The sequence below is a fragment of the Notolabrus celidotus genome, chromosome 13, assembly GCF_009762535.1.
Source record: "Notolabrus celidotus isolate fNotCel1 chromosome 13, fNotCel1.pri, whole genome shotgun sequence".
NCBI classification, from domain to species: Eukaryota; Metazoa; Chordata; class Actinopteri; order Labriformes; family Labridae; genus Notolabrus; species Notolabrus celidotus.
Genome location: NC_048284.1, coordinates 15491650 through 15519216, shown reverse-complemented (window position 1 = coordinate 15519216; position 27567 = coordinate 15491650). Strand labels below are relative to the sequence as shown.

The 27567-nt window shown below is 39.3% G+C and overlaps 1 protein-coding gene across 8 annotated transcripts in view; it reads left to right on the top strand.

Annotated features, from left to right (window-relative positions):
* Positions 1-27567, top strand: part of esrrgb (estrogen-related receptor gamma b) — a 164709-nt gene that overhangs the window by 107210 nt on the left and 29932 nt on the right. For all 8 annotated transcript variants that reach the window (XM_034699149.1, XM_034699148.1, XM_034699154.1 and 5 more), the window contains one exon: positions 21930-22342. In XM_034699149.1, coding sequence (XP_034555040.1) covers positions 21930-22342 — 413 coding nt within the window. The remainder of the gene's footprint in view (positions 1-21929; positions 22343-27567) is intronic.

Genomic DNA, 27567 nt, shown 5'->3' with positions numbered 1-27567 from the left:
ATCATGGGATTGGGACTAGCAAAAGGATAATTTCCCTATCAAACATGCTATAAGTTATTTGAAACAGAAAGTTTTGTACTAAAGTTAAGCGTTCCTCTGAGTGAAGCTGGTTATTGAAGAGTTACCAGCGCCCTGCGGGTGTTCTGAGACGTTGAAGTTGCATTGAGCTAAACCTGCAGCTCCCTGACGCCAGTTCAATGAACATATCATTTTTTTCTTCACAAGGTTTTCCACGAGTGATATTTCTTAAATCTATTTGTATTTTTCCACTGAGCTGACTTGTTTCTTTTATGCGGGCTGTTATGTAAGGGGTCCTGCTCACCCTGTTAGGATTCTAATTTGCATAACCATCCTCTCACTATACGTTAACTAGCCAATTACCAAGCTACCAACTAAAAAGATGAACATGTTGATACTAAATGTTAGGGATGCACGATATATTACCAGCACATTATCGGTATCAGCTGATATTGGCTTTAAAATGAACTATCGGACATCAGCCAACACGCCGATATCCGCTGATATAATTAACCGATAAAATAATGGGCTGCTGCACACATGTTGGGCTCATGTTTGAAGTTAAATTTGAATTTAAGCAGCAGTCTGTAAGGTACATGTAGCTGATTAATTTAGACACACTTACCGTCAAAGAGTAAACCATTTTATTTAATTTGGGTTTAATTGCTGAACAGTTGCAGTTTTCACATGTTCCCTGTGAACAGAGGTTAGGTTTACTTACTATGTCAAATGTAAAATTGGCCAAATTTGCCCTGCTTGTGTTTATTGTTATGATTGTCTCAGGGAGAGCATCATCCAAGTCTTAAGTAGAATGTATCTGTTTGTATTAATTTTGTTTGAAAGCAATTGTCATAAATAAATATGCAGTTTTAAGTATTAAGTATTTTTCTTATTTTGCACAAGAAATTAATATTACATAACAAATGTGATAAGAGTTTCACCATAACACTGTACACCAATTCAAATACAGAAGAGAATTGATGATCTCTGCAATTAGGTGTGCGGAAAAAATATCGGTATCGGTAATCGGCTAAATGAGTTGTAAAATATCGGCATATCGGATATCGGCAAAAAATCCGATATCGTGCATCCCTACTAAATGTTGATTTAAAGATGATAAATGATCTATCTATGCTGCTTAAAAAACAACATGACACTTGTATGATAACAGATTCTTACCAGCCTCCTTGTTGGACAAATTCACATTAAACTGAACATTTCTATTGAAGGTAGCATTAAAAAAAGATAAACTGGACTTTTGCAGGAATATTTCTATTCACATTTCTGTCTTCATTCAGCTCATCCCTCTCTAGGCTTTGGGGTTGACACCTTTTAAGCATAAATGAGGCAAATGACAACTTTTAATGCATGTGGTTTAAGTCACTTTGTAGAACTCGACCACTTAGAGACGTACTTACCAGCTCAGTAGCTCCTCAGACTGATCTCACATCTTTGCCCGCTAACTGTTATTATTAACCAAATCTCAAGACCAGCTTGAGACAGACTCTAACATTTTTGCCAAAGTGTCAACAGGCAGAAGTAAAATGCGCTGGACTTATTGCCATGAATGTGATCATAGACGTTTCTAGCCAATTTTTGGGGGTACTGAAGCACCTCTAAATTGAATCCCAGCACCCCTAAAATTTTAGAGATTTTTTTACATATATATATTTTTTTACTGTATTTACTTTTTAACAAGCTAGAATGTTTTAAAACCATATAGTACTTGGTTTTAAACATACTATTTTAACAACAAAAATACAGCAGCTCCACCACGTTTTAAATGTTGTGCATTGCATTTCAAATGAAAGTCCAAAAAATAACTCTAATGTCAATTTTTGGTATTTTTCGGTATTCACTATAGGGGGCTGGTTTACTCCAGATACATACATACTGTTTATGTATATGTTGAGGAGCTGCTGTATCAAAATGAGTTGTCTTTCCCCAGAAATTAGGGTTACCATATGTTTTTTTTTATGATTCCAATCCATGTCTCTTTTGCTGTGGCTCAGCATTTAAATAACTTTCCCAAAAAGTGTTATACTTTTCTTTCACAAATGTGGGAATGAAATTGTATTAAAATGTACAAAACAGTGAAATGTATCTCCCGGCTCAGCACCCCTAAACATCCGATCCTAGAATCGCCCCTTGATTTGATTATATATGACGTGTGATCAAGTCGTCTTTGGCTTCTCTAATACTGTTACAGGGTTTCAACCAATCAGAATCAAGAACTTCGTAGTCAGACAGATACAGGTAACACATATTTATACATTCTTTGTCGTTGCTTATTAAATCCTACGCAATCAATCTTTTTAGACACTTATATGAGATATAGTTCTGGCTTAAAAATCTAGTTGTATGTCGTCAAATCAGTCCGTTTACTGATCAGTCTGAAGTTTTGACAAATAGGCCAATTTTCAGTGTCTTACCTGCGGGGTATAAAACGCAGCTGCCTCACTACGTATGTTCACACGTCATAAAGCTGTAAAAAGCTGACACCACGAGGCCTGTTTTTCCTCAGCTGCTTATTGTAATGAACTTGAGAGGAATGTATTGATCCTGTTTGTGAACGGCAATGACACAACCTGGCCTTGCCATGGAGGTGACACCATCCGCGACCCCTCCTGTGTTATGCTGGTAATGTAGACGAGTGGCCGAGGACTCGACTGGGGTGTCAAGGAGCTGTTTAAAATTAGGGCAATGGTGGTGCCATTGATTTTGTTTATATCTGATGTGATTAGACGCAGTGGAGAGCGTTTGCTGTTGTTTGAATCCCAATCATGGCTTTCACTGGAGCAAAGATGCAGGCAAGACAAAAAAAATGTCCTGAAGATAATATATGCCATTTGAGGATTGCTTTTTAACCCAAGTGTGCTATCATGATTGAAAACATTTTAATAATGCAGCGAGAACGACCAAGATGGTGTCACTTTGCATGTCAGCACAATGCAAGAAGAGAAAATGTTTATGTAAGACAAGGTTAATAAAAACCAAAGTTTCTTTAAAATAATGAAAGAATTTTATATTAAACATTGTGCATAATGCTTATACATGTATCTACAATATAAAGGGCTATACTACACATTATAGTGTGGATATTAGACAATAAAAAAAGTTCTCGCATTCAGTGAAAGCTTAAATTTTGTGTAATTTCACATGACGTTTTTGAACTTGTCTTGTGATTACAATCAGCAGTACAAAATCATCACTCCCTAAGTAAATGTGGAGAAGTGTGAATTTCCTGAGTTGATATTTGACGAAATGAAGTAGTGTCACAGCACAAATAAATACACTCTCATTGCCAGATATCCCAGCATACACTTCTCTCCCTCATTGTGTGAGTCCAGCTCTCTCAATCAAGATATCCGAGTCCTGCTACGAGTCCCTGATTAACACCACGGCTCTTGTACTTTTGTTTTAACCGTCCTCGGTTAAATGAGAAATTAAGAGGCAAGAGATAGAGGCTAATAGCATTTATTAACCCAGCGTGAGCGGGCAGCAGGGCGAGCGCACTCCTCCAGCAGCCCCTCTCCAGTCCTGTCGGCTGAGCCAGCGAGGCCCAGAGAGGGGAGAGGAACATAATAAAAACCAACAAATGCACCCAGCTGATTAATGCAGCCCTGTGGCGATAGTAATTATCCCTCTCCACACTCCTCCTGCACACCAGCCAAACAAGTGTGTGGCAGCCAGAGGGGAAGAAATTCAGGGTCTGTTTAGTGCTTTGTGTTAGTCAGTGGATAAAGACGCATTTGTGTTGATTTGGTTCATTCTGGAGGAGGAGTTAAAGAGGCTACACTTCCTGTCTAGTTGGACGTCTGCAGTGTTTTTGCATGGCTGTGCAATACGTGTGTTCAACTTGGATTCATTATTAAGGTTCACATTCTATAAGCATCATAAAACTAAATTGATAGACATTTTTTCAATATATCTTTGATTTGATTAAGTTTTTTATAAATGCTTTTCATAGAGTGAACATTTTAAAAAGACAGAAGTAGATCCTGTAACATAAATAACTCATAAAACCAATTCAAATCCCTACAAAGAAAATCAAAAATATCGATACACCCACAAAAAAAATAATACTAATAATATTAAACAGGTCAAATTTCATCAACAACCTGTCACTTTTTATGTATATATATATTTTTTTTTTTTTTTATTGATAAATATGGCAAATTTACAATGACAGATCAACACCGGAAGTCACAAAAGCAAAGACATGTATAGTGAGTGACTATTACAACAGAATACTGTGCATCCCAATTATTGAAGTAAAAAAATAGTAATATAACAAGCCATAATTTTCTTTTTCGACGGTTTATTATAAAATCATTTCACAAAGTTGCAGCACAGAAACATTATAATTACATTATAGTCTATGTTGTTTTGATTTGAAGACAAAGAAGTAGACGTGCTGCATTGAACACATACAGGCTGTCTTTGGATACTTGTGGCTTGCTCAGTCAAAAAATGAAAACTGCTTCATAAAATAACCCAGGGCTCACTGTAGGCTTTGTGTGAAGTTAAAACATCTCTATTCTACTTGGCACAATGTTTTTCAGAATAGTCGATATGTTGTGAGCTACTCGGGTCTCTTTCAGGGCCATTGTCAGGGGTTCACACACTTACTGTATGTTGAGTTGCACTAATCAGTTGAGAGGGAGGATCATTCTCTTTGTATGTGCAGGCCTATTGGTTTGAAACAAGGAAGTGATGCTTCATTTATACAGGGGAATAGGGGTAAGGGAGGAAAGGGGATTATGAAAATACAGATGTGGAGGACAGAAAGAAAATCTCTAAGAACTCAGAGAAAAAGAAGAGAGAAAAAATAAGTGAAATAAAAAGAAGGAATAAATAAAAGCAATCAAGAAATACAAGAGAGCAAGAGTGAGAAACAGAAAATGCACCTCTAACAGCAAAGTCATGGAGGACACACCTGAGTATGATGTAACCAGGCTTCTAGTATTAAAACAATGTTTCCATGTGAAATAAAGGCTTTTTAATTCTACACAAATCCTACAGTGTGTCATGAAGGACAGTTTTGATTTTTTGACTGAGTCCACTTTTAACCCATGCAGCCACAATATGTTTTCAGCAGTGTTAAATAACACCAGGTTCACTTGTTTGTTTGTTTTTATATTTGTTTTATTAGCAATACAAAAACTTTACCAAACAGGTCCAGTAGTTTCTACATATTTTTTACATGTTTTAAACAGTAAAAATAATAAAAGGTTTATTTTGTATATATATATTATATAATTTTCTCTGGACATAAAAATATCTACTTTATATTGTTTTATTTTGTCTGTATGGATATATTTACAGTCAAATAAAAGGCATTTAAATGACTTGATATAGCTTTAAAAAATACATTTTTAAAATTCGTCAGCTCATTGGTATAGGAGATGTAAAATGTATATGAATATGCTTAAACTCCAGGACTAAAAGTTTGAATAAAATATCTTATTTTTAAATCATTCTAAGCTCATTTCTCCACTCATTGTTATTTTAATAGAAGAAATGTGATTGAAGTAGCACATGGTATTTGATGAGGAAAATGGTAACTGCCTGAGTCTACTAATGTGAAACAAGAATCAAATACATTGACATAAATCACAAACTATGACTCATTTATCTTGAATTAACTTCTAAATGATTGTTTTTTGTGACACATGCTCAATCATCTCTCAACTTGTTAGAATTTGGTTTAGCTGAAAACTCTTTGTTCAATGTAAAGATGCAGAACGAACAAAGTAAAATAGGTTTTTGATGGCTAAGAGTCAACCTGCAGCAGTTTTAACTAAGTTCACAGCTTACACTAAGGAATAAGTCTGCAGTGAGTTTCCTGCTGAGCCGTTCCGGCCGTGCGCTGTCTGCTCAAAGAGGTCAGGAGGTCAGACATAAAAGACCAGTTTCTCCATGAATCAAGAATTTAATTAGACACAGCCAGTGTGACAGTGAGGCTGTGTCCCTTAACTCCACACAATATGTAATTACTATTTATTGACATATAACGATTGGTTCTTTTCACTTTTCAGGATGGAGCTGCTGATTGCTCAGACAGTTAAATCTCACCGTGTCTGAGCTGCTTTTTTGAAACATTTCTGTGAGAAACAATTCAGCTTTCAGGTGTTTTGTTCATAAGTGAACATGTTTTCTTTGCAAATATAAATTTCTCTCCAAAAATATACTCAATTCCCTTTTCTGTCCATCTGTTCTGTTAAAATTAAGGCCATATTCCAGCACTCAGAGGCACTGAGGATGGGGAATACAACACAAGGACTGCAGACTAGTAAATGAGAAGAGAACTATAATGAAAACAAAGAACGCACCGACAGCGTTTAGATCCCTCACTCACTGTGATCTGCTTAAAGAGACACACTCTCGGCCTCGGAGCTGAAAATCTGTTTTGCTTAAATACAGACTTAATGATTGGATTACTGTTTCTTGCTTTGGCGATAGCGTGATCGTGGGATTACTGACTGTGCGCTCAATAGATTTCCTGTCAGATGCCATGAAGCCAGGTGTCGCCTCGCTGTGTAAGCTGGCCGGCTGAGAGGGAGGGAGGCAGATGAGCCGTGGACTTAACAATATGGTCCACCTCACAACACTGGCAACACAAACACAGGAATAAAGCAGCAAAAAAAAAAAATCTAGTGATTTATTTCATTACATAAAAAACACCCTGATGAATTAGAACGTGTTCTTTTAATTGAGTTCTCCAGTTAAAAATGTGTTAAATTAAACAAACCAGCAGCTTTACATTTCTTACATGCATAATGCACACTAAATATGGCATTACACTTTAATTCTAAACTGAAGAAACCCCCCGCAAACATCCCAACATGTAATTTTTATTCCATTATCTTCCTCCTGTATTCAACGCTAATGTGAAACAACACATGTCATCCTTACATTAGTCTCTTTCCCCTCTCTGCCTCATTAAAAACATAAACATATCTCCTCTATTGATTATGTCTGGATGTCTTAATCAGATCAGTGGGAATACCCCGGTTTTCTTCCACAGGAAAGTACATTAAATGCCAAAATATTGATCAAAGATTTAATTGAGAATGCACCGCTCCTTTATTGAAGTGATCGCCCTCTGCTCCTGTGACTTTGATAGGGACTGACATGAAAAGAAAAACGTTCAAATTTATGATTCTTTTTTATTTAAAAGACGGTTGGGAAACAGAGTCTGTCCCGAGGCTTGTGGCGACACAGCAATGCTGTGATCAATAAGAGCGTGTGATGGGTTTTGCATCGATCAGGAAAATGTGGGTTGATGAAGTGGGTTGGAGGGGGTGGCTGGGTGTGTGTGTGGGGGGGGTGGGTGGGTGGTGGTTTGGGTTTCCTCTGACGGTTGCCACATTACACAGACGTGGTAAAGATCCACTCAAACTTGTCCGTCATCGTCATCATTATTATAATTCGTGCTGAGGTCATTAACACTCTCAGTTTCGTACATCCTGCCTCTTTCAGGCTGTCAGGATAGACAGATGAGCAGTTTTGCATAAAGAAAGTTTAAACCACAAAATAACACTTGGGCTTTTGTCAGATTATTATTTGAACATGTACCCTTATCTATAGAGCGTGCACACAAATGCTTTTTGAAGAAAGGTGTGATTAACCTCTTACACCAACTAGAGTGATTAACAACACACAAGTAATTTTTAAAAAAAATATATTCTTGTACTGTACACCTTCTTGTTTGCTGCTGTAACTCCATGAATTTCCCCGTTGTGGGCCGAATAAAGGAGTATCTTATCTTATCTTATCTTATTACAGCGCAAAAAAGAAAAGCACTAAAATCTTTGTCTGAGAAACCTATTATGACACTACACAGACATGAATCCAGCAATCCATTTCGACTACTTACAGAAACACGAGCACAAAAATTCTTGGGCACATACAAAGTTGATAACCTGCATTTATGGGACATTAATGCATTCAGTTGGTGAGAGCATGAGCCTATAGCAGTGTAAGCCCAAGACCCCCTCGTCCAAGATAAACCTGAGCCATCCCTGCCTGTTGACTTTACCAACCAACAATAGGCAAAAAAGACTATTGGATGATTCCACTGAAGAGTGGCCCAACATTTTAAGGCTCTACCTCCCATACTGTTTATGAAAACCTAAGCAGGCATGTGTTCTACAAGTTGCAAGTTCTTTAGAGTGAGTCGAGCATGATGACCTATTTGAGGCATGATACTTCCTGATGTTCATTTATGAAAAAAAAGAAGAAACCCACGTCGTTATCAGAGATTATAAAAAGAGAGAGGATATATCATATCTGCTGTGTATTTAATAAAAGCCTCTTTCATTTTTACACTATGTGTCCAGGCTGTCAAAAAATATAGATCTGGTTTCTTCACACTTCCTCATGTGATAGTTAAATAACATTGGAAGCAGCTGCCTTTACTTTAAAGGAAGGCCCGCTGTGGAAAAGTAGATCCATGGTGGAGAGGATAAAAGAGTAAAGGAAAAAGTTCAGCCTCATAAGCTGCCACTGAGCCCTTTAAAGCCCTGTAAACAAACCTGCAGTGAATGAGCTGCTGCTTATGTTACGACTGACCACTTCAGTTTACTTCTGCAGATATAAACAGCAACTCTGACTCTGAAGACATTCCCCATTCATCCACCTCTCCGTCCATCCACATCAGTCTGTCTTTCATTCTCTCTATCTGTCTTTTTTGGGGGGTCTGCTGTGTCTGTGCTTTGCAGCGCTCCCTTGTGAATGACTGGACGCCGGCTGCTCCTCAGTCAGCCCCTCCCATCTCAGTAATCCCTCCTTCTCTTTGGCTGCTCTCAGGACAGCCTCCATGAAGGTGACCAATCATGGAACCCCCATATGCACCGAACCCCTCCCCTCTGCTCTTAAAGAGCCCCCGTGTCTTCAATGGAGACTCAATCCCCTCGCTGACTTCCTCAGCCTGAGTGCACTCTCTCCACTGCTGCTCTCCATCCATCCGTTTCTGTCTTCTATTCTCTCTTTTTCTCTCCATCCCTCCCCTGATCTTCTCTCCTCTTATTTACACTCACTTCCTATTTCCTCTCTTTATCTCCACATCAGTGTCTCCCTCCTCTCACCACCACTCTTCCTCTTACCACACGTCCTCCTGAGCCCAAGTGTGCAGCACCTGTGCAGACTGGAGTTTGTCGGGCCGAGGCAGAAGGTGTTTCTCTTTCTCTTTTTTGAGTGAGAGCAGGGGAGGGAGGGGAGACAACACCCAGGAACACCTGACCAACATTTTATCCAGATATGTGGAGACACAGGAACTGATCTCCTCCTCCAGCTTCTTGTCCTAGCTGTTTATTTATCTGTTTTTAATTGGAACAACTGGAATGCTTAACTTGGACTGATGGATGTTTCCGAACTGTGCATCCCTGACCCTCTCTGCTACCACAACCAGTAGGTGCATCTTTTCCCCTTCTCCGTTGATTTCACTCCTCTTGTTTCAGTTTTGTTGCCAAAATGTATTCATGTCTGAACCTTTAATCTAAGAAGTAGAGGGAAAACTGCGTTAAACCAATTTATGAAAGAAATCTGAAACGGAAAGTAAATTACCCCAAAAACCAGGGAGTTCCTGGTACAAGCTCAGCTTCACCTCCCCCTGTATGGGACAGCAGTCGGTAGTGTGAGGCTGCGGTAGCGCAGCCCGCAGGGAGTCCAGGTCGGACCGCTGCCCTACAGCTGTCTCACTCTGCATCAGGATCCAGGGTTTAACCTCAGCCTCAGGGAAAAGCCAGAGGCAGATTAATACGGACGATATCCAGACGACTATTCTCTGGCAGCCGCCAATGTCCGGCTGTGTCCCAGAGAGAGAAAACTGTGACTGTACTGCCGCCCAGTCTGAGTGAAAGTGTGTATGAGTGTGTGTCTGTGTGTGTTCTTGAGAGGCAGAGAAGAGTACATTTATTTGGCAGATTGTGTTTAATCATAGATTGAATCACTTTTATTTGCGTTGTGATTTTTTCACTTTATTTTGGTGCTTGTTATTAATTCATTCTGAATTAAGCAGAACAGGAGGATGAATTGGTGTCAGAATATATTTAATAAAATGCAGATTATTCTGTTTAAGTAGGATATAAAAGCTGTCCACTCTGCTCCTGCATGTTGTCATTCAGTATTCACTTTTAAAGGGAAGTTTCTTTAACGTGAAGTCAGGATAAAGCAGGCTGTCAAATCTCAACAGCAGCTAGAGAGCCGTAAACGTTTAATTACTTCAGTCGTTGCATGACTGGTAAGACCCTCTCGTCTTGACCAAACATGACTGGACAGGGAGACCCTTACTTGGATCCTCCATAATGTTAAGCTGAAGATGGGATTGTAAAGGTTTAACCTGCTTAGTGCCTTTGACAGGACTCTTATTTACTCTCTACTGAGAAAAACTCCTTTTTTTTTATTTCAGTACACTAGCGTAACCCTGAACATAAATAAACTCACACTTAGACTCAAGATGGATTAAAAGACTCATAAGAATGATTTATCATGAGCTTGTATTTGTTTGGTGAGAAAAGTTTTGCATTCAAAGTGTCTGCTTTGATAACAGGGTGTCAGTAACAACTACAGGTTTGTGAGATTGTGCTTGTAATCCACTTTACAGGAACTGAAGGCAACATTAAAAATCACAAATTGTTCATTTCTTTATTTAATCTAATAATGTTTGATTTAAGATTCTCATTGGCTAATTTCTCTGAAGTGATAAAGAGAAAATTAGACTGCTGAAATTAACAATTCAAACTGTTCAGAGAGGGAACTGTTCGACAGCAGGGTAGTACAATAATTTAATAAGTTTAACAGCTGCTTCAATATCTCTTTAATATATTTTTAAAAAAACCTTTCTTTTTGCACAATCAGCAATTTCTGGAATCTGTCCTGCATGTTTTGAGAACATTAGAATTAGTTTAAAATACTGAAAACATTTTAAGCTAAATTAGAATCATACAAAGGCAACAATGTGATAATTTTAAACTAAATTTGCTCAGGTCCTACTTTGTGTGTGTGTGTGTGTGTGTGTGTGTGTGTGTGTGTGTGTGTGTGTGTGTGTGTGTGTGTGTGTGTGTGAGTGTGTGTGTGCGTGTGCGTGCATTTTGAGACAGAATGCTTATTATCAAGATCTGCATGTTTCTCTGCATGTAAAGCTCACACACAATAACATGAATGTGGCGAGCTGTTTGCGTGCATGCATGAACACGTATAAATGTGTGTATATTTAATGCATAACGTCTGACCACCTAGATGTCTTTAGATGGACTACTGTGTGCACTGCTGGACCCTTTGGTCACATTAGATAGGACAATATTTACTGACTTCTGCTGCCACAAAGTGTCTTACAAAAACTCACACATCCATATCTTTGTAACATTTTCAAAGAAGGTCAATTTAACTTGTTTTGTTGGTTATACTTTTTTATAAGCAGCGCAAACCAAGATAATGTAAAATTATTTAAAATATGCACTATCATAAATTGTATGATTCCTTCACACATTGCCATGAAAACAAAATCTGCAGTTTGTTATATGAACTGTTAATATGCTATCATCCTCATTCATTTAACCACTTCAAAGAAGTTGAAGTTTTCTCGTGATGACCACACCATAAATCTGTGTGTTTAGTGTCACTTAAAGCTCTGCTGTATGTGACACTAAATAGGTTTGTCTTCACAGATGCTATTATTAAGCCTTTGAGGACATTTGGCCGGGCGACCCCACAGGCCTGGGTGAGAGGTCTCAGGACTGAAGTGTCCCACTGTCGTGCTACCACCCTGCTGAAAAGGCTAATACACTAATTCAGCTCATCAGGAAACTCACATAAGTGCTAGGGATTGTGAGCACATGAACACATGTCCTCTTACTTTGACCACGTAAGCAACATTACAGAAAACGTCATGGCACATTTTCCTTCCTTCAGAGTTTGAATAATGGAAAGGATGATATTAATTTAACATGCATGGTGATAGCAACATATGCATAAGGTGTATCAGCGCCTGTAATTTACTATTTAAACTAAAACAAAAAAAAGAACTCAAGTGGACGGATTTGCATTTATTTTTTTCTGGAGGTTGAATTCAATTTGATCAAAGTGTCAAGAACTTAATTTTTAACATTCAGAGGCAGGATGTTCAGTGAGATGAGAAATGTTCACGAATCCAAATAACTTGCTGCTGGAGTGTGGGATATAGAACAGAAATTAAAAGAGTTTGTTAACATTACCAGTTAAATCTTCCTCAGGGACTTTACTGCATTTTTATTCACCTTAATTTTAATATTTCAAGAAAGAAGAAACAATTCCTCTGTGGTTTTGTTTATTGAAGCAGAAACTTTTATATTCTATGTATACAATTTGAATATTCTTTTCGGCACCACATTTTTTTTTTCATTTGATCTTTTTTCTATTTTATTTTTACCTCATACTTACTCTTTAATTTTAAATACTGCATCAATCACACCAAAAGTTTAAATCTTGTTCATATTCAGTTGTCTCTAATAAATCAGATCCTTTTTTATCCCCGACCTGCTGTTCACATTGGTGCCCTTCACAAGCAAACACCCTGGAATGTATAAGCACATGCAGTCAAATGTATGCACACTCACATGAACAAAGACAATCATAGACACACATGTGCGTGTACATACGTAGATACGGATGAGAGCAAAGAATCACACACTGACCTGAGGGCTAATTTTAGTGGAGTCGCATCATGGAAACAAACACCTGACTGCGTCTGTTCAGAGGAACACATCGTCATATCATGCTGAGAATCTGGATTTATTAGAAGAGTTATGCACATGGTCACACTGTGGTTATAAATATGAGAAAGTTGTGCAGTCAGTGTCATATCAAATACACAGGATCAGATTATACATACACAGCTTTTTTTTTAAAAATATTTTCTGTTGATTAAACATCAAATAATTGGAAGAAACTGTAGACCATGCCGTATGGAGGAGAATAATCTTGCAGAATATTTTGACCCTGAGCAAAAACATGTCCTGTAAAAGCCTACTGACATTATAAACTGTAGTATAACTCTAATGATGAATATTTCAAACAAATCAAATACCACATTGAAAGTCATGGTGTTGCCACATAACAAAACCTTATGGCCTGATATTCGATATGTGACTAATATTGACTTCCTTATGCTCTATAAAGGCATTTTTCAACATGTCAGAAACAGTTAACTACATTGTAGCGTGTAAATCAAAGCATCACAAGTGTAAATATTTATCTCTTAATGAAGATCTGTGTCCTGCAGGCTCATTAATCTCTGAGAGGAAAAAGTGTGTTTCCAGCACACCTTTTCTGCTCTTCCAGTAACAAATTCATGCTGCATTTTTTTGTTCAAGAGCGGATGGACATCTTAAAATGTGACACCAGGGTTTGCGTTATAACTCCTATTTAAGCATGACAGTTTGCTGATGGAATCAGTGAAAACAACTGGGAAGCCAACAGAACTGAGAGCACTGACGGACAGAAGGAGCAGGTGCTGGTGTTGGGACAGGACTGTGTTGCATTCGCATTGTGCAGGAAAAAGCTGCCTCTTTCATTACTTTTATTCTAACACCAGCTCAGTTTGTGTAAAGGTGTTCAAGGAAAAAGAACTGTGGATAAATATTTCCCTGTGATGCTGTTCTCCAAGCGCTCATACTGACGTGTTTATGAATGACTGCTGCATAAGAGGCCCGCTCTATGTAGAGTGGAGCCGTGTGACGGCATGAAGGGAGAAATAACTTCATTACGTGTCATGACCCTCTCTTGATATAGATACATCCTTTAGGCAGCCTGTCAAGGACTCTGAATCCATCAGGATGGAGATGGACGCTTCTGTGCAGCGGCGTATCAATCAAAACATGCATGTTGGTTTCATGCATGCAAGCTGCAGAGAGGACTTCTTAGAAAGAGTTTGTTTTATTGATCAAATCAAATTAGCGCACACACATAGCGAGAGAGAGAGAGAGAGAGAGTGCGTCTAATCATGGAGTGTAGGTCAGCTGGCATGTTTAATTTAATGGGCCTCATCGTAGCTTCACGAGGTCTCACATTGTGAACTTAATTCCTCTTCAGCACGTTCATTTGCATTGTGTCAATTGACCGGAGCGCTCACTGTATCAGCCTGAGTCGCACTTGAAATTCAGCCCATGCCCTAATACCATTAGGCAAATGCAAAGTTGTGTCATTTACACATTTGGAGGGGAGAAAAAAAAGAGAGGAGAGGAAGAGAGAGATGGAGAGAAAAGCCAATTTGCAGCGGACAAGACTGGCTTGTGATTATCAGTGGATGTTATTACTGTGGAGGAGCAGACGTTTGAAGGTTATGTTTCTGGGCAGTAATTGAAATGCAAAATAACATTAGGATCGATGGCCATCTCTGTTTATTTATGAAATCAATATCGTAACTGTCCCTCATGAGTCCCCCTCTGATTCCCAATGACGGCTTAAGTCTCCGCTCGTTTATTCTTTCTCCTTCTTCTTCTTCTGTCTCCTTTTTAAAAGGCAGTTAGGGGGTGTGTTTGACTTTGCAGAGAGAGCAATTTCCTGGAGGTGCAGGACGTGTATGTAGATGGGGGAATGATACTCCAGGTAAGGAGACATCATCCATGTGGGAAATCTATGCAATCGCTCCTCGTGGCAGTGACATTGAAGAGGCCATATGCTGGAAGTTTGCTATTCATCAGTGTGTGTGTGTTTGTGTGTGTGGGTATGTGCGTGTTTAAAGGTGTGTGTCAGTTAAAAATTGGGATCTATTACAACCCCCCTTTATTATCTTAGATTTCTTTGTTTATTTTATTTCTTTTGTCATTAATTTCCCTCTACCGAGCCAGGGACCATGATAACACGTCATTATGAAACATTGGTGAACATTGTTAAAGTCATGCAGGTCTTCATAACAGTGTATTTGAAGCATAAATCCAATCATACAGATTTATAGGACAACCTTGAATCTAACTTTTTTCCACATAGAGATGATTCTTTTTGAAAAAATGGCTGCCTCAAAAGTCTCTCAAGCTGCCTTGCAATCACAAAGTCAATTTCAGTTCCCAACAAAACCCTAAGTTCTGTTGTGTAACGGTTAAACTAAATGTACCAATTCTTGGATACTTAAAAAGGGAAATCTTAAAATGTTTAGAATGACAGTTTGGACTTACATACAGCTTTTCTGTCTTTCTTCACACAAAATAGTTTAAACATGGCGCATGTGAACTCATTGGATTAATGGAACACCACAAATATACATCGACCTCTGCCGTCTGTGAATGTCAAATTTGCTGATAGGCCGATGTTTGTAAACTGTTAAGGTCAAATCTCGACTACCGCCGGTACTCAGCTAATACATCGGTGCAGCCCTAGTTATAACGACCCCCTTTCTTATTATCAGAGGATTCATATTTGTCCCATGGCTTTCCTCAGATACAGAACTTTATCTGGTAGTGAAGGATGTAAACCCCAATGTTAGAATCATTTTGTCAATGCAGCATATTAACTCCAACTTTACCTTTAACAGAGCGAAAAATTAAGTCAATTACTTTGTATAGATGGAAAAGAAATCTACATAATGCTGGTGATCATTCAAGGACTTTTCAATGAATAATTACAAAAGTTTGCCAATTCTGTCATGTATTTTTTTAATTTAATTGGATGTTTTTTAGCGTCATGTAAAAGTTAAGTCAACATCTTTGAAATTTTAAGCGTTGGGTGGAAAAAAAATAAGATAAATAGAGTAGTCCACAATGTCTGTGGGATCTTGTGATGGAGATTTTCTATTTTCTCAAACAGGATATAGATTAAAAAAAGTCATATCATTTCAAAAATTCCCAAAGATTCAATTTTTCCAGGAGAGAAACAAGACTTGAGTCTTCGTGAAAAACAGAGTGCACTCATAGTTGAATATTGGAGACAAACACTTATAATATACAAAAAATGACAACACATATATGATGTAGTCACAAAAGTATAAATCAAAACACATACATAACCTCAGTCCACAATCTTGAGGCTAATAACAGTGTAGAGACAAAGACTCAAATCATGACCTCCTCTTGTAGACACGGATAAGTATCAGAATTGTGTTTGTATTATTTATTTTAAGTGGTTGAGATTCTGTGATGAAGTTTTGTGCGCATTTAAGCAAAGCTGTCTGACAAACCAAGATTTAGAAACATTGCTGCATCTCTTGTCACCTTTAAATCTGCATCAGAAACTCAAATCCTCTCTCTGGAAACTTGACTCCTTTATTCACAGCAGCATATGGATCTTGCATTTAAATCTTCGAACACGCACACTTTTTTTGCTGACCTTCATTTGTGCCATCACCGTGTCACGCGCATGTTGTTGTTACTACTTAACACTCCGCCGCCACACTCTACCCCATTTTCCCGCTCGCGTGACCATTCATTTCCCAGACTCCCCGGCTGCGGACTCACACTGTAATCTATGTGTCAGGCAGAGAGGGGCACTCCGTTTAAAGCTGATAGAGTTTGCCCCAAACAAGGACGGCCTATCATAGAAAGATTAATGAACTAATTTCATGCATGGCTCCTTGCCTCTGTCCTTCTGAGCTCCCAATGTTCGGCTGTGTGTTCAGCACCGTGATTTACGCCGCGCTCCCTGCTACAAGCTTAACCCCGAGCTCAACAATAACATTTCCCCTCAGTGGGAAAATACATAGTCAAATATGGAGAATGGGATTTTTAACCCTTTATTTATAGGAAAGCATGAGTTTATTGAGAGGAGCTGTTCTAGATTTATTTCTGTTTTTCATCTTTTTTTTTTTTTAACTGATGGTAAAAAATTATCGTGCAGAATTTTGGAGGCTGCGGACATATTTTATGGTTTGGAGAAGAGGTGGATGGATTCAGGATTTATGTAGGGAAGCAGGGGATCTGCAACACTGCCAGCATTAGGAGGCATGCCAAAACACACGCACGCACATCATACACACACAAACATGCAGACACAAACATTTTAGATTTTAAGCTGCTCTGGCGGGACCTTTTCACACCCATCACACTTTGGCTCCATAACAAAAGTATTTATAATTTTAAAAAAGCAGTTTAAAGTGATCTGAGCAGCATGTCAGGCTGCGTCTGGCTCGTATCAAACATAATAGACAGCTCTCTAGTGCTCTTTTTTTCAGCGTGCTGAACAAAGTGAAACCTGTGTGTCTGCTGCTCCGAGGCGTCCATTGTGGTCCCGTCTGGGCCTCTAAGAACAGCCGAGCATAGAAGGCAGGTGACCTTCACGTCTGTCTGATGAGTCTTGCTTGTCTGCTCCGTTTGTACCATTTTTCTGCGCGGCGGAGCAAACACTACCCCATTAGATATGAGTTGCAACGTGCGTGTTTGAGCGTGAGTGTGTGTTGTCAAGAGAGGCAGCGGGTTGCAGAGAGTCATGCTGCATGTGGAAAACTCTGCGTCTCTTTATAATAAGAGGAGGGACCAAATTATGAAACTATGAAGCTATTTTTGTCTGGCGTCTCGTGCCATTATTTCATTTCGACAGATTTGAAAGGAGCCATTAGAAATTTCCATTAAAGCTAACAAAAAACATCTCCCCAGCGTTACTGTGTGCTAAGTGTGGAATGAACTACTTTTTACATATGCCACAACGTACTACTCCTCAGGGGATTCCCCCCTATCTGGCTGCGATGATGTATTAACTGTTACCACGCCGCTCCCTCCAATTCCCTCAGATGAGAGAAAATACACTTTCCAATTGAGTGTGGGTGCACTGATTGCTAACAAGATTTAACGTGAGCCCTGTGAATCTTTTATAAACCACAATGTATTATAACATAATGTTGTATCGCTCCATCTCGCACTGTGTTAACAGTCTGATTAAAAATGCATAAGGAATGTCTGGGACCCGTAAGAGGAGGGTTTATTTTTTCATCTCGAACAGGAAGGAAGCAGAGGGATCAATAGATCTGATCTGCACCCAGGGGTGGAGGCCATCTCCTCCTCCCGTTAGCAGTAAAAAGGGAGGTTTCATGTTGTCAGGGCCTGATGACTTCATGGCTTTATTTAAACACTTATGCAAAGAGGCAGCAGAGGGGGGAAAGAGGTTCCTAACCACAACAGCTGATTTAAAAACAGACAGGGACAGTCCCCCAAAAACAAGAAGAAGAAGAAATCTGGCAGCTTTAACTTCCTCTTGGTTTCATACCCTCTTTCCATGCCTTTCCACTGTTTTCACTCCGAGGTATGTTGGGCAGGAGGGGTGTGATTTCAGCACAAACTCTGACAGACAGACGCAGCAGTGCTAACACACACTCGGGCCTTGATTCATGCTTTGTTTCAGAGGGTTTTATTAAAGTTACAGCAGATACAGAAACATGCAGAGGGTGGAGGAGTCAATGAACAAACATTTTTAATCACATGCTGACTTATGACTTGGGTTGGGGATCAAATCCCAGTTCCACTAGAGACCCTGTTCTGCATTTTTCAAGACCTGTAAATCAACAACTTTTGAGCTTATGGATTCTGCTCTCAGGGCTCCTGGGACGTATGAGTCACGTCATTTAAATGAAATCACACATCAGCTAGTCTCTGGTTTGGTTTTGAATAAACAATATCTTCAGGGTGGGGTCACGACCTCTATGGCAAAGCGCATCAACACTGAGTAAAATGCAATCGAAATGCACAACCTTCAATGGTTTTGTGTTGGAAAAACCTCCATCAACCCTGGCGGCTGCTGCTGCAGGACAGTCATCCTCCACCCAGACTTAAAATAACCATGGTAAGCGCAAACAAAGTTTGTAGCAAGTCTGAGTTGTTAAAATCCATGTTGATAAAAACTGGCACTGGGATGCGTTAAAGGTCAGGTCAGCAAAGGGACTCATAGAGACGGTAAATTAAATGTTATAATTTTTTCTATTCTTAGTTATATGTATGTTATGATTAGGGGGTTCCTACCAAATAATGTGTGTTTATTGATGGATTGAACATTTTAATTCAGTCCAGAACCTGTCACCTATTAATCAATCCCAAATCAAATCAGCTCTGTTAAAACCATGTTAGCTTGTAATCTCGTCTTTCCACCAAATAATAAAAAAGTATGGCTAGTGGACGCAATAAGGACTTGGATCGTTATGGAGGCTTAATAATGGTATCAGTATCGATAAAAAAGAAAGGGTCCTCATTCTTACTATAAGACATTTTATTGAAATAAAAATATTCTTGAATCTTTAAAGGGAAAATGCTAAACTTTGTACGTCTTTATGCTCAGATATGAGCTGCAAAAACTTGTTCTCAACTATAAAATAAATTAAAATTTAATGCCAGATGCCTACTCAACCTTGATTAAAAGCCAGGGAGAAGAGGTGAGTCTTAAGAGAGGATTTAAAAATCTCGATTGATCCCGCAGAGCGGATATGTTGAGGCAGGTTGTTCCAGAGCCAAGAAATGAACTCTGCACAGCTGACCTGTCCTCATTCAAATGTTCTTTGATGTAACGCTTTTTTACACATGCGTGTACCTCGGCATAGAACTGTCAACCCTGTTTTTAAAGTCAAGGAAAAACTTCCAATCCAAATAAGCAAACTTGTATTTATGTCCACTTTACTGAATATGGAGTCTAGTTTCTGATTCTAAGTTGCTATTTTTGAGCATCTTTTGCACATCTTTGATACAGTTGCAGTCTTTCAGATTGCACAGGGAAATGATCTGGCACTTGAGACAGTTGCTTTTAGTCTTGTCAATTCCAGTAAATGTACTTAACCTGTTGTTGATTTGACCCCAAATCACAAATTTCCCTTATAAGCTTCAGTCTGCGAATACTTAAAGGTGACATATCACGCTTTTTTCATCAAAATATATTGGTCTAAGAGGTCCCCAAAACATGTCTTTAAAGTTTATGCTCAAAAAAACACATTGAAATCAGATTTTGGCATGCCTGAAAAACACTCTTCTTCAGCCCTGTTCAGAACGGTCTGTTTTCTCTCTGACCACGCCCCCTCAGGAAGTGGATGTGGCCTCGGCTCTCCAGCACGTTGATCTAATGTTTATATGTTGGCTGAATATACCAAAGACTGTATAAAAGGAATATACACGGCTGCTTACAGACCCGCGTCACTTCAACCCTCTGAATTTGACCCAGAATCTGATCCTGACGGAGAGGCGCCTGCAGCAGGACCTTTCTGAAGGATTGGTCACAGATTTTGTGTTTCTTGTTGTTTTATTTATCAGTATGTCGACGTATATCTTGGTACACAGCTACTAACATGTAGCTATGTGGCTCTGCTAACTAACGCTAGCACTTTTCCATGAAATCATCCACTAGATCTTCAAATCTGCAGACGTGGGGAGTAAAACCGACCTTTGTGTTTATTAAGACAGTCTACAACTAGCATGCCTCTCTCCTAAGCTCCTTGTTAGCACACATTTGTGCAGGTAATGAAAAACGAAGGAGGGATTCAGTATTATTTTATACAGTCTATGGGCTGAACAAGCTCCGAGCTCTGACTCTGTGACAGACCGGATATTGTTGTGACGTAACAAAAACACGGAAGTCTGAAACGGCTCGTTTCATACACATTTACAGAAAGGTGGAGAAATCAGAACAGGGGCAGAATGGATTTTTTTCATTTTCGGGGGATTTGTAGACATGCCAGGGAAACATATTTCAGGTAAAGAACCATTAAAAAGTCGATTTTGCATGATATGTCATCCTTTGATGAGTAAAAAAGTAAAAAGCTGAAGGAAGAGCTACTAAAGAGGGAACCTTCAAGACATTAACACGCAGGAAAAGGTGCAAAAGTGACAATTTCCACATTTTATAATGAAATTTGGGATTAGGCAACTTCATCCCATGTCAGTGCCTCTTCCTCTTCCTCTCTCAAACCTCTCTCTTCAGTCCAGCGTAACCCAGCACCGTCCTTTGGCAATCCAACCGGGACTATTGATCGGGTCATGTATTACCCATGATGCTCCATATGCTGAGTGTAACACCTCTCTGTGTCCATTAACAGCCTTCTGAAGTTTCATTCATTCATTTACTCCTGGCAGACGACCAACTGTGGGCATTGTTTGCGAGATGTATGGGGCATCTGTTGACATGCTCGTTAGTTACCATTTTGCCGGAGAGAAATAAGCCGCTGTAGTAGATCACTTAGCATTCCAACACATAAATGCTCGCGTCTGTAAAACAATCTATCAAACTCGGATGGACCGGAGTGCTCCATCACAGCTGATGAAGCTCTCACACAATGATCAGGCGATGATGGAGGAAAGCAACGATCGGTACATCTTTGTCAGACTTCAGATGACAGACAAGTTGAGATCATTTCTTTGATACTGCAGTTTTCTGATGTAGATTTAGTCACACAAGAGTCCTGAAGTCCTGGCTCTCTGAGAAGGCTCTCAGTGCTTATTTACAACATCTGGTGTTTTATTATTGATGTTGTTCTGACTTAGTCAAAAGATTAAGTGATCCATGACCAAGAAATCTACGGGTATTCTGGGCTAAAAAAGTCTTAAATTGTTTGATATTTAAAAATTTTGTTTAAGAATTTGTTTTCAAATACATTGTTTTGTGCATTGCATTGTGGGCCATGAGGCTGCATCAAAAGTTTGAAAAAATATAGCATTTCTTTTTATATTTGCACTTTTTGGTATACTTTATTTTGATCTAGGCACTTTTCCATTTTGAACACGGTCTAAATCCAACACTCAACATCTGCTCGAGTGAAACTGGTACATCTTTGAATTTCTGTATCATAAGTGAAGATAAAGTTTCTCCTTGTTTTATTCTGGATTCAGGAGATTCAGAATGGCGACTTGACAACTGCCATGGTTTGATTTGTCTCTGTTTGATCATCAGGCCTCGTCTCTTTGTCTCAGTATCTACTTTACATTTTCATACTCAGACTGACTCCAGCTCTCTCCCCTCTGTCCATCTTCCTCCAGGTTGCTTAACAGAATGCCCTCTGAGGACCGACATCTCTCCTCCAGCTGTGGTTCTTACGTCAAAACCGAGCCATCTAGTCCGTCCTCTTCCCTCGTAGACACCGGCAGCCACCACAGTCCCAGCGGCAACTCAGACGCCAGCGGAGGCTACATCAACGGCAGCAGACACCCGCTCGCTCTCGACTCTCCGCCAATGTTCAACCCAAGCATGCTGGGAGGCGGCGCCGCCTGCTTACGCCGCTACGAGGACTGCTCTGGGGGTGTGGCAGACGACTCACCAGTCAAGTGCGAGTACATGCTCAACGCCATTCCGAAGAGGCTTTGCCTGGTGTGCGGCGACATCGCCTCTGGGTACCACTATGGGGTGGCCTCGTGTGAGGCCTGCAAAGCCTTCTTCAAGAGGACGATACAAGGTATTTCCTAATTTTTTTTACCTTTCACTGGTTCACCCCAAAGCCTCTCAGTCATACCTGAGAACAATTTTTGGGTCCAGAATTCACCAGGTGGTTAAGCAATCTGCAGAGAAAGTGTCGTTCCAGAAATCAAAGGATTGAAACAAACCTTTTTTAAGATGATTCTCACATTTCGTTAGCCATGACATTTGTGATAACCCGACAAGGACCTGAAACGTCTGTCCTCAGTGCTCATATCAAAGAGTACTAACGTTTAGTTGTGATTATGAGAGTCTACAGCAGGCTTTAGACCCAGACTGTAAATCTGCTCTGGATTGTGATTTTTTTTTTTTGGTGCGTCTGCATGTAAATGGTACGTCTGGCATCATCTTTGCCATGTGTGGCAGCTGTTACAGAGTAATCACTGGTGCAGCAAACTCAAATGCAGATTTCAAAATACAGTCTGCAGGATTTTTGTCTGAAGACCTGCAGAACAGAGAGCAAGTCAGTGAAGTTGCACTGAGGCAGGTAAAAACAGAATAGCTTTAGTAGAGAAATACAGTGAAACATCTTCTTTCTCCTTTAAATGGTAGCTGTAGTAGGGGCCAGCTAAGATATGCATTCATTGCTAAATAATAATAATAATAATAATAATAATAATAATAATAATAATCCTTTACTTATATAGCACTTTTCAATAAAAGTAACAAAGTGCTTTACAGTGGGCAATTAAAACATGAAGTGCAAAGCAAAATGTAGCGATTAAAAATAAAAAGAAATAAAAGCTTAAAAACATACAAACTTACAAAACAGACCCTTAAAATCAGAGCTAAAGTTAAATAAAATCACACAATAAAAGCTTTCCTGTAAAAATGTGTCTTGAGTAATGACAAAACACAGGACTGATTCTGCAAGTCTGATCTCCTCTGGCAGGCTGTTCCAGAGTGTAGGAGCTCTGACTGAAAAAGCCCTGTCCCCTTTGGTTTTCAGTCGGGTCCTTGGAACAGCTAGCAGAGCACTGCCAGAGGATCTCAGACTGTGACCAGGTTTGTAGGGGGATTAAAGCTCAGAGATATATAGAGGGGCAAGTCCATGTTGGGCTTTAAAAGTCAATGAAATAATCTTAAAATCAATCCTAAAATCAACAGGCAGCCAGTGTAGATGAGCTAAATATGTGGGCACATTTTTTAGTTCCTGTTAAAAGACGAGCTGCTGCATTTTGATCTGTTTGAAGACGGTGGATTGATTTTTGACTAAGACATGTGTACAACATTTAAAAACAACATATGTTGCAGATTTAATTTGAACCACTCTCACTGTTTAACCAAAACCTCATTAGAGCTCATGTGAGGAGTCTTTAACTGCTGATGAAACATACTGAAATGATCAGTGATGCTTCTAAAAAGATTACAATTTATATATTCTAATTCTTAACTACTGTGATGGGGTAGGTAACAGGAGAGGCGATTTACAGTACGTTTAAGAAAAGTCCTTTGATACACTCTTTCCACATCAAATATTCTCAGTGAGTAAACATTAGACGGTTAAAGAAAGTGGGCTGAAATTATACGTCAGAAATCACAACAGGATGAGTTTTGCAAAGATTTAAGAGGTATCACTTTGTCCACAGGGGTCGCCAAAATCAACACAACCAGATAGTTCGTAAAATAACTTGAAGTAAATCTTGAAGGCTTTATTAACAGCGGTTACTTTTTCTTTAAATAACTGTGTAACTGTATTTCACAATAAGCAGTTTAAAGGAAGAGAAGAGACAGTTGTAATATTTTCCAACATTTTTGTTCCCCTGTTTAATTGGAAGACATTTTTTAAAAATGTCTAACATGTAAGGGGCCTTAAGCATGTGACTTTTGTTGTGTACATAAGATAAGAATTAAAACGAAGGCATAAAGAAACAGGAAACAAAGTTTTTCAAGTCTAACGGTTCAGTTTGTTCAATCATTGTCCTAATCACAAGTCTGTGTTTGATATTAACGTAAAAATATGTTTATTTGGGACACTCACATCCTGTTTAAGTTGTTTGGCAAGTTGTTTTTAGGACAAACAAAAGCAAAGCGTGACAAGCTCAGTTTGAGCCTTCAGCTGCATTTCAGTATCAGTCATTTTAAAGCTCTGTGCATCTCAGTCTAAGAAGTGAATACATGTGACTTTGTGTTGTCTAGCTCTTCTTCTACTCACTCTCCTTTGTGGAGGACGGGCCCATAATGAACCTAATCTGTCCGTCACTCGTCCTGAGCCGCGGGAGCTTCAGTCAATAACAATCAGTGTTGGGTGACTGTAATTAAGAAGCAGCATTTCATTGGGAGAAAGTCAAGAGAGAGAGAGAGGAGTAGGGTGGGAGGTGTGGATCTGTTTTTTGCCCCCGGGCCCCTCCAGCCCACACCCAAGGGGGGCGAGATGGGGGGGCCAATTAGAGGCTCAGGCACGTGTTATCAGGGGCAGTAACAGAGGAAGGAGAGAGAGAGAGAGAGAGAAAGAGAGAGAGAGAGAGGGATGAAGAGGAGTCCTCCAAATAAAAGGCAGAGGGACAGGGGACGTGGTCACTCACTAAAAGGAGAATTCACTTTAATGGAATGGTAATCAGGGAGGGGGGTCCCGGCCTCGCTAAAGGAGGAGGACAAGGAGAGGTCTGTCCTGAGTGGAGACAAGCGCGTGGATAATAGCATGGCATAACAATATATCAAAATTTAGAGGGAAAATAAGAGAGGTTAAGGAAGGATATTAGAGTGGCTGAAACGTCCTTTGAGGAATAAAGGTGGACAGAAGACCTGATTAACTAAGAGGCTACGCCGACAGTGAGCTTTTAGAGGCAGGCAATTTAAGACTATTGGGGACCCCTGATGCAACACACACACACACACACACACACACACTCACACACACACACACACACAAACACACACGCATAGACACACATTTTGATCCATTCAGGTATAAATTGTGTCCTTTCGTAATCTCTCTGGTTTTCAATTAATGCAACCTTTTGTCAAATGATAAAAAATCTTTGTTTTCTTTTATTTTTAGATGTTACGATACTTTTTTTTAAAAATGTGACTAAGAAAATCTTCCAAGCTGTGAAAAACTGGTAGGTTTACTGTACAGTTGCACAATTAGAAATTTGTAGCAAATATCTTACTTTTTGCTTAACACACATTTAACTGACACTACAAGGTAGAACATTACATACCAAGGAATTAGACACGTGCAGGGTAGTTATCAGAAAAAAAATATATGTCGTCATGAGGAATTAGAATACTGCTTTTGTAAAGGTGATTAACATCAGTTTTTTAAAGTTACAGTCTCAACGATGTGCTTAAACAGTTGTACATTAGATGTGCTCATATTCTTCTCGAAAAAAAGAAATGTTATTGCTGTTTTTATTTGAAATAAATTGATTTTCAATCAATCAATCAATCAGACCTTTATTTATAAGAGCTTTTCATACAATGGCATTGTAACACAAAGTGCTGTACATAACAACAACCTAAAATAGAATAAATTAAGAAAAAGATCCCACCCCCAGGCCCGACTCCAAACCCATCCCACAATCCTAAGGTCAAGAACACAATATATGCAACAATAGTAATAAAAACAATAAAAAAATAAAATAAAAAAGAAGTTGCTGAACAAACTGAGGAAACACTCTCATGATATCTAAAATAAGGTGTTAAAACTCAACACAGGAAAGGAATTTAGTAGAAGTGTATTCAGTCAGACTATGAATATGATTTACCACTATATATACAAACTTAGACAGAAAAGGAAAATATTTTTCAAAAAGTTAGAAATACCTTTTTCCCACTGTCTCCTGTTAGAATTTTTCTTTGCACAGTATTGTGGGACACTACCTTAAAGATCATATACTCTACTATGCATACTTTTATGTTTTTTATTTTTAAAATAAAGCCCATTTATTTTGTGAATCCAGTACATATTAGTTAAATAAAATCAATGGCCCCTTTCACACATGCAGTCTCTCTGTGCCCCTGAAATTTTCCTGAGTTGCTTGGTCACACACGTCCCTCAGTGTGAAGTTTTAACATCTCCGTCGAGGAGGTAGTGGGCGGCAGGAGATAATGTCTAAAGCACACTGAGAAAGCCACAATGTAATGTTTACGTCTTGCTTGATTACGAAGCAACAGAGACATTTTATACATTTATTTCAGTGTTGCATGTAAATGGGATGAAAATTTCGTCTGTTTATATATTTCAGGGAGTTTTCAGGAGTTTTTTGCAAATACAGCTAATTACTTTTTATTTTTAATGGGAAAATAAATCACAAAAGCTTTCTTAATGTCATTTTTCATGGAACACATAGAGCATGTTGAGACTAACTTTGTGTTAAACTCAGTAAAAATATGTTCAAACCATTATAAATGTAAACGGGACAAAGACACTACATTTTAGTGTAAAAACTGAACAATAATACATGAACTGGTGCACAGCATGTGTCTCCACAGCTGCCCCGTGCTGCCTCAGTTTAAAAGACTTCACCCACCATGAAACCTGCTGCAGCCTTTGCCAGCATGCTGGCACCAGGCCCTGGCCCCTCACTGTGCATGTGACCCTGCTGCTCTGTCCATGCCAGGGATCCTGACAAATGTTGGCACCTTCTCCTTGACCAACAGGGGATTGTTTGTGTGTGTTGGGGGGGGGGGGGCGGGTTAAAACTGCAACAGACACCTGGTTTGCTGTTTCAAGTTCCATTAATACATCCATGGACTTACCAGGCTTTGGTTTAACATTCAAACAAATGAGCCAGATACTTGAGTTACAGATCTCATAAACTAAAATGTTAACTGGAAACTATAGGAGGGGAGGGGGGGGGGCAGCGATTACATTCAATAAATCTGCAATTTAATCACTGTGGTCCAAAAAGACACAGAAGTGCAAAGAAATTTTTCCATAGTGAGACGATGATCTTCGAGACAGACTTGAATAATACATCGAGCTTTGCCACATGATCCCTGCACCTTACATTTTTGAGTCTAGACTAACAGCAGCTCTCTGTCTTTCATGGAGAACATTATGCAGAGCGCTCACTGCGCGTCCATCTCTTGGCCCTCATGCTGCTGAGGGAGGGCAGCTTTCCCATCATCCTCCAGGTGAAGAAGGATGGGCTGCACGGGGTCATGTTGAGCGCTGCACAGAGGACGCTCTGCATTAATGAAGCTAATTTATCTGTGAATCAGAGAGGGGGGAGGGGCTCTGGGGCGGGGAGGTGCTTT